The sequence below is a fragment of the Colobus angolensis genome, unplaced genomic scaffold (genome assembly GCF_000951035.1).
Source record: "Colobus angolensis palliatus isolate OR3802 unplaced genomic scaffold, Cang.pa_1.0 Scaffold115, whole genome shotgun sequence".
NCBI lineage: Eukaryota > Metazoa > Chordata > Mammalia > Primates > Cercopithecidae > Colobus > Colobus angolensis.
The window spans coordinates 670,035-678,273 of record NW_012112586.1 but is presented as its reverse complement, the minus strand read 5'-3'; the positions used below and the strand labels follow the sequence as shown (position 1 = coordinate 678,273).

Sequence of the window (8,239 nt, the reverse complement as noted above, 5' to 3'; positions counted from 1 at the left end):
AAATGATTCTCCTGCCTCAGCCTCCTGAGTAGCTGGGATTACAGGAGCCCGCCACCACACCCAGCTAATTTTTGTATTTTTAGTAGAGATGGGATTTCATCATGTTGGCCAGGCTTGTCTTGAACTCCTGACCTGATGATCCACCTGCCTCGGCCTCCCAGAGTGCTGGGATTATAGGTATGAGCCACTGCGCCTGGCCATATTTTATTTTATGCATTATAAAACATGATTCTGAGAAGAGGGTCCACAGGCTTCACTAAACTGCCAAAGAGATCTGTGGCACAAGAAGTTTGAGACCCCTGATGATGACACAGAAGCCTGTGCAAGTTCTGGGCCTGGAGGTTCACCTACCGGCATCCCAGTCGGAATCCAACACGTGGGAGGCATGTTCACCTGCACTCAGCAGATGTGTCTGTTCTGACTGTCCCACCTTCCCCGTTGACGAGCACCTTCAAATCCTCACCGTCTCTAGGAGTACTAGCCGGGTTGTGCTGTGTGTCTGAGACGTGTCACCTTCTTTTTTTTTTTTTGAGACGGAGTCTCACTCTATCGCCCAGGCTGGAGTACAGTGACGTAATCTCAGCTCACTGCAGCCTCCTCTTGGGTTCAAGCAATTCTCTGCCTCAGCCTCCGGAATAGCAGGGATTACAGGTGCCCGCCACTACGCCCAGCTAATTTTTTTGTATTTTTAGTAGAGGCGGGGTTTCATCACCTTGGCCAGGTTGGTATTGAACTCCTGACCTCGTGATCCACCCGCCTCAGCCTCCCAAAGTGCTGGGATTACAGGTGTGAGCCACTGCGCCCAGCGTCACCTTCTGTCCTGAAAGTAATTTGTTTTAACCAATCACTTCTCCATACAGAAGTTCTAAAGGTTCATGTATTCAAATATGACATTATTTTCCTTCATGCCTTTCCTTACAGGAAGATAATAGAAATATTCTCCTATACTTTCCTCTGGTATCCTTATGGTTTTACTTGTGTATGGTAGAAGACAGACGTCTGTATGGATTTTTCTACTTACATAGCAAATTTTCTCATTACCATTTATTGGGCAATCCCCAGTATTTTGAAATATTCTCATTTCCAGCTGTACAGGCAATTATCTGGACTCTTTGCTCTTTTGCTGGATCGTTTTCTTTTTTTTCAGATGGAGTCTTGCTCTGTCGCCGAGGCTGGAGTGCAGTGGTGCAATCTGGGCTCACTGCAACCTCCACCTCTCGGGTTCCAGTGATTTTTATGCCTCAGCCTCCAGAGTAGCTGGGACAACAGGCGCCCACCACCATGCCCGACTGATGTTTGTATTTTTAGTAGCAATGGGGTTCCTCTGTGTTGGCCAGGCTGGTCTCGACCTCAAGTGATATGCCCGCCTTGGCATTACAAGTGTGACCCACCACACCCAGCTTTCCCCCTTACTTTAAACAAGAAAATATTTAAGCATTTCTTTAAAATTTTTTTTTAGTTTGTATATACTTAGAGGGTACGAGTGCAAATTTCTTATGTGACTGTGCTGTGGTGACATCTGAGCTTTCAGTTCCCATCACCCAAGTAGTCAGTGGTGATTTTCAACCCTCCTCTCCCTGCCACCTTTTCAAGTCTCTGGTGTCTGTTATTTCCCTCTGTTGGTCCATGTGTACCCACTGTTTAGCCCCCACTTATGAGTGAGAACATCTGCTGAGGCAGGAAGGTCACTTGAGCCCAGGATGTCAAGACCAGCCTGGGCAACATAATGAGACCCCTTCTCTACAAAAAAATTAAAAATCAAAGTGTTGTGTTGGCACATGCCTGTAGTCCCAGCTACTCAGGAGGCTGAGACTGAGGCTTGATGCCAGGAGGTCGAGGCTGAGTGAGGCGTGATCGCACCCGCTGCACTCCAACCGGCGTGGGCAACAGAGTGGAGACGGCGAGACCCCATCTGGAAAAAAAAAAGTGGGAACAAGCAGTATTTGACTTTCCATTGGTGAGTTGTTTCACTTGGGATAATGGCCCCTGGTTCAGTCTGTGTCACTGCAAAAGACATGCTCTTTTTTTTTTTTTTTTTTTTGACACAGAGTCTTGCTGTTTTGTCCAGGGTGGAGTGTAGTGGCGCAATCTCATCTCACTGCAACCTCCGCCCCCCAGGTTCAACAATTTTCCTGCCTCAGCCTCCCAAAGTGCTGGGATTACAGGCATGAGCCTCCATGCCTGGCCGAGTTTATTCTTTTTTTATAGCGGAGTAGTGTTCCATGGTATATTTATGGCACTTTTTCTTTATCCAGTCCTCTGTTGGGGGACATTTAGGTTGATTCCATGTGTTTGCTGTTGTGGATAGCCCTGTGATAAACATACGAGGGCAGGGATTTTTTGATATGATTCCTCTTCCTTTGGGTAGACGCCCGGTAGTGGGATTGCTGGATTGAATGGTGGTTCTATTTTTAGTTCTTTGAGAAATCTCCATACTGTTTTCCAGAAAGGCTGTACTAATTTGCATTCCCACCAGCAGTATGTAAGTGTTCACTTTTCTCCACATTCTTGCCAGCATCTATTGTTTTTTGACCTTTTTTGGTTTTTTTTGAGACAGAGTTTCACTGAGTTAGCCAGGGTGGAGTGCAGTGGCACGATCTCGGCTCACCACAACCTCTGCCTCCCAGGTTCAAGTGATTCTCCTGCCTCAGCCTCCTGAGTAGCTGGGATTACAGGCACATGCCACCATGCTCGACTAATTTTTGTATTTTTTTTTGTAGAAATGGGGTTTCACCGTGTTGGTCAGGCTGGTCTCAAACTCCTGACCTCGTGATCTGCCCACCTCAGCCTCCCAAAGTGCTGAGATTACAAGCATGAGCCACCGCGCCCGGCCACTTGACTTTTTAGTAATAGCCATTCTGACTGGCGTGAGGTGGTCTCTCTTTGTGGTTTCAATTTGCATTTCTCTGATGATTAGTGATGCTGGATATTTTTCATATGTTTCTTGGCCACTTGTTTTTCTTCTTTTGAAAAATGTTCATGTCCTTTGCCCAGTTTTTAATGAGGTTATTCATTTCTTTCTTGCTGAATTGTGTGAGTTCCTCGTAGATTCTGGATAACAGCCCTTTGTAGGATGCATAATATGCATATATTTTTTCCCATGCTGTAGATTGTCTGTTGATTGTTTCTTTTGCTGTGCAGAAGCTTTTTTGTTTACTGAAGTCCTGTTTGTCTGTTTTTGGTTTTGCTGTATTTGCTTTTGAGGACTCAGTCACAAATTCTTTGTCTTTGGCTGACATCCAGAGGAGTTGCTCCTAGGATCTTCATGGTTTCAGGACTTGGGTGCAGGTCTTGAATCCACCAGCTGACATTCAGAATCAACTTACTGGGGTCCTTTTTTTTTTTTTTGTAACTCCTAACAAGTTTGATTGGAAAGACACCGACTTTGGAGGTTATTTGGGAGGAACTGACAGCGTAGCCCTGAGTAGCAGCTCTGGTGCCCAGGGCCAGCCCTGGCAGTCACCTCCTCTGGTTGTCCTCAAGGAGTGATGGGCCGGGACACACATCACCACCAGCGTGAGCAGGCTGCTGTCTGGCATCTCACTGATCATTTTCCATCTCACTGGTTGGCTCCTTAGAGCCGCAGTGCTGAGTGCACGTGTGTGCCGTCTGCATACACACAGAACAAAATCCAATAGCAGTTTAAAAACCATCACGTTAGGGTTTGGGTGCCCGGAATTCAGTTCTGATGGGCAGTGAGATTGTTCACCACCTGCCTTCCCTCCTTTGCAGGGGAAAGACGCCTCAGCCTTCGCTACCAAGATGAGGGGGGGCTTCTGGCCGGCGCTAAGGATGAACTGGAGGGTGTGGACGCCAGTACAGTTCATCAACATCAACTACATCCCTCTGAAGGTGAGGGCCACGGGGCTCAGCCTCTGCCAACATTACTTTCTGTCAGCCTTTCCCTCCCTCCCTCCCTCCCTTCCTTCCTTCCTTCCTTCTTTCCCCTTCCCCTCTCTTTTTTTTCTTTTTCTTTTTCTTTTCTCCTCTTTCTGCTGTAGTTTCCACTGGACTTGGTTTCCCCGTGTCTAGACTTCTCAGCCAGCCTTGGATTTTGCCCGTGACCCTGAATCATTGCTAGTTCTGGATTCAGGAAGGACACAAGGGTGTCCAGAGTGGGTGTCTTTGCCTCTTCCGTTTGTTCAGCAAATTCTCATTAAAAGCCCCCATGCCAGGGATGCCCTTGAGTTTCCTAGCCTTTGAAACATTCCCAGTTCCAGGAGTGTACATTCAGGCAACTTGAATCTATGCTCCTGGGTTGCAGTCCTCAAACTCAACCCAAATAAACTCTAGTTATACTTAGAAAAAAAAAGACCGTCGCCGGGCGCGGTGGCTCAAGCCTGTAATCCCAGCACTTTGGGAGGCCGAGACGGGCGGATCACGAGGTCAGGAGATCGAGACCATCCTGGCTAACACGGTGAAACCCCGTCTCTACTAAAAAATACAAAAAACTAGCCGGGCGAGGTGGCGGGCGCCTGTAGTCCCAGCTACTCGGAGGCTGAGGCAGGAGAATGGCATAAACCTGGGAGGCGGAGCTTGCAGTGAGCTGAGATCCGGCCACTGCACTCCAGCCCAGGCGACAGAGCAAGACTCTGTCTCAAAAAAAAAAAAAAAAAAAACCGTCATGGTAGCTCACGCCTGTAATCCCAAAACTATGGGAGGCTGAGGCGGCCAAATCACTTGAAGCCGGGAGTTCGAGACCAGCCTGGCCAACATAGCAAAAACCCCATCTCTACTAAAAATAACAAAAGTTAGCTGGGCGTGGTGGCAGGTGCCTGTAGTCCCAGCTACTCAGGTGGCTGAGGCACAAGAGTCGCTTGAACCCGGGAGGCGGAGGTTGGAGTGAGCTGAGATTGCGCCACTGCACTCTAGCCTGGGCAACAGAGTAAGACCCTGTCTCAAAAAATAAATAAAATGTTAAAAAGAAACAAAGCATTCGTGGTCCCTGGGCTCAGGAATTACAGCTGAGCCTGAAGGCAGGCACTGTGTGGCCACAGGTCCTGCCGCTGACCTGGAAGGGCTGCCTCACCTGGATGAGGGGTGGGCCTGTCCAGGTGCAGAGTGAAGACCTTCTGGGGAAACAGCCTTTCCGCTATCCTGTGCACGAAGGAGCTGCTGTGGGGACTGAGTCAAAGGTGTCAGACTGGGGCTGGGCTGGTGGAGCGGAGACTGGAGCCCCAGGCTCTGCCACGGGGATCAAGTGTCTTTATGCACAGCCGGGGGCCCCAGGACCACTCCCACACTGGGAGGATGGGGTGCAGCACCCCCTGCAGCATGGCGGGACACCCTAGGATGCTGCAGGAGAAGGCCTGGCAGAGTCTGCAGCAGCCACGTGCTTCCCGCCCCCCCAAGGTGTGCCGCCCATCAGGGTTTTACTGGCACTCGTGGGCGGGCATCCCTGCCTGCTGCCCCAAAGCTCCAGACCCCTAGAAAGACAGCAGCTGTGTGGAGCCCGCGTCGTTGGTGCAAACAGTCCAGACGCAAGGCCCTTCTGGGAAAGGTGGGTACCATCCCAGCCCAGGCTGCCGCTAGGGAGGACCTGGACAGGCCTGCAGTGGCTGGATCTCAGCTGCAGAGAGCCTTCCTGCATTAGCACCAGCTCTGAGCCCTGCCCAGGAGGGAGGAGAGGACCAGGGTGACCCCCGAGGGAAAGGAGGGAGGCGGCCCAGTGTGCACACACACTGCACACACCACAAACACACACATCAGGAAGCAGCAGGAAAGCAGGGCGCACATAGACAGGACAAAGAGGCGGTTCACCCTTAGCCAAAGTTGCCAGGAGTTAAAGCAAAATAAAAACAAAATTTCCTTTGGCTTTAACAGTGGCCCTTCCCAGAGCAATTTCAGCTCCATGGGGCTGAAGCCAGATTGCTTTGAAGAGTGGGTGGGAATTATTTTAAAAATCACAAGTCTAGAACATGATCTCAAAGTTTGTGGAGACCAGGCATGGTGGCTCATGCCTGTAATCCCAGAACTTTGAGAGGCCGAGGCAGAAGGATCACTCGAAGCCAGGAGTTTGAGACCAGTCTGGGCAACACAGTGAGACCCCATCTCTATTGTATAAAAATGAATTTTAAAAAGTTTGAGAGGAGGTGAGGAGAAGCGATGGAAGAAGGCTGGGTGGCAGAGGGGGTCTGACACTAAAAAGATGCGGACATGGTGGGTGCAGACGTGAAGCTGCTTGTGGGATGGGCAAACACCCATGTCCAGAAAGAGCGGCTCTGCGGGGTCCCCTAAGGAGGCAGGTGGATGCGAGCCCCCCCCGCACACTCACCGTGGCGCTTGGGACAGAGGCCCCACCCTCTGATGAGAGAGGAGAGAGAAAGGGACAGCTGAGCAGAGAGGAGAGTGGGACATCCCGCCTCAAGCCCCTACGTGCCTCTCCTCTGGAGGGCCGGGGACTGGGACTGAGGGGAGAGGAAGCTAGGTGGGCACTGTGAGGGGATACAGAAGGGGCAAGTTTGGCCACATGGAGGATGGGAGAGCACGCTGACTGCAGAAACAAAGACTTCTGGGCAGAGGGGGCTGGGGCTTGTCCAGCTGTGGTCAGCATCTGGGGAGGTGAGAAGGTAGGAAGGATAAAGAATTTTCCAGGGAGTGTGACTGAAGAACAGTAGGCTAAGGAAGCTACAGCCATAGGCCACCGGTTCTCAGGAATTTAGAGAAGGAAGTAGAGACAGGTGAGAAGACAGACTGGCTGGGAACATGGAGGATCTGGGATGGAAAAGGGGAGAGCCAGGAAGCCGTGCCTCTGAGCAGCGTGGGGGCAGAGTCACCATACTAGGTGTGTGCAGGTGGGTGAGGAAGCGGCATTCATTCAGCAAGCGTTTCCTGAGCAGTGGCTGTGTGCCGCGCTACGAGACTTGGGGACGTGGTGATTAACCAGACAGACAGGCTGCTACTTTCATAGCACCACATGCCAGGGAGAGACTCAGCACCAGGCCAGGGAATTCTGGGGAAGGGTGAAGCTGCTGAGTCACCAAAGCAGGGCAGTGGGATGGCGATGGTTAGAGAGGAGGGAAGGTCTGGGGCCCCTCCCCTGTTCGTCAGCTATGTCCCCCGAGGAGGGTGCAGCCACCTGCGTGATGGCTGGTCCTGGAGTGAAAGAGGCCGAACCAGGAGCTAAGGTGTGCAGTGAAGTGGGAAAAAGGAGCGTGACTTGGCTTTGGGATTCCTGGGCCGCTGTAGCCTGTAAACACTGTAACTAGGGGACCATTTTTCTTCTCCACTCCTCTCTGCTAGGGGCCTAGCACAGCGTTTGGTACAAACAGAGGCTCAGTAAATGTAGTAATGGATGGGTATTTGGACCAGCCAACAACCCGTTCAAACGGGTAAATGAATGAACTGGGTGACTGAGGCTGGATAACTGGCCACGGCCTCCCACTGACCGTGGTCTATCGGACTGTTCTTTTTGGCAGTTCCGGGTGCTCTTCACCAACCTGGCAGCTCTGTTCTGGTATGCCTACCTGGCCTCCCTGGGGAAGTGACAACCGCTGGAAGAACATCAGATGCACTGTGGACATGGGTCTAGGGGTCTCACCTGCCCAGCGAGAGCAGAACCAACCCAGTCAGGATGTCAGTGCCTCTAAATCAGGTGATTCAAGATGCCCGAAAATGATGGATAGAGAAACAGAAATCTCTTAATGTCAGAACCTTGTGTTTTAAAAAGGCAGTCGCTGACTTCAGCTGGTGCTGCCCCAGAAACTTAACATTTAGTAGAGGCAATTTCAATTGTTACTGTGGACCGAATTAGGATCACAATAAACAATAATGTAGGTTCTTCAATGGTGACTTTAATCTCAGAACAATTGCTGTTGCTTTGAAAGAAACGCATAGCCAGATTTTAATTTTCGTGTGTGTGGTACGACACATAAAACACAGTATTTACCATGTAGCTGGTTGTGGTGGCTCATGCCTGTCATCCCAGTACTTTGGGAGGCAGAGGCAGGAAGATTGCTTGAGGCCAGGAATTTGAGACCAGCCTGGGCAACACAGTGAGACCTCATTTCTACAAGAAAAAAAAAAAATACACACACACACACCCCTGGGACATCTTCCTGCCACAGCCTCCCAAGTAGCTAGGATTACAGGTGCGCACCATCATGCCTGGCTAATTTTTTGTGTCTTTAGTAGAGAAGGGGTTTTGCCTCGTTGGCCAGGCTGGTCTCAAACCCCTGACCTCATGATTTGCCTACCTTGGCCTCCCGAAGTGCTGGGATTACAGGCATGAACCACCATA

At 50.6% G+C, this 8,239-nt stretch overlaps 1 protein-coding gene across 1 annotated transcript in view; it reads left to right on the top strand.

The window, feature by feature from the left end:
- The window catches only part of PXMP2 (peroxisomal membrane protein 2, 22kDa), a 17,291-nt gene extending 9,500 nt beyond the window's left edge, over positions 1 to 7,791 (top strand). The window contains exons 3-4 of the mRNA XM_011961321.1: positions 3,733 to 3,852; positions 7,419 to 7,791. Coding sequence (XP_011816711.1) covers positions 3,733 to 3,852; positions 7,419 to 7,487 — 189 coding nt within the window. The 3' untranslated portion in view covers positions 7,488 to 7,791. The remainder of the gene's footprint in view (positions 1 to 3,732; positions 3,853 to 7,418) is intronic.
- The last annotated feature ends 448 nt before the right edge of the window (positions 7,792 to 8,239 follow it).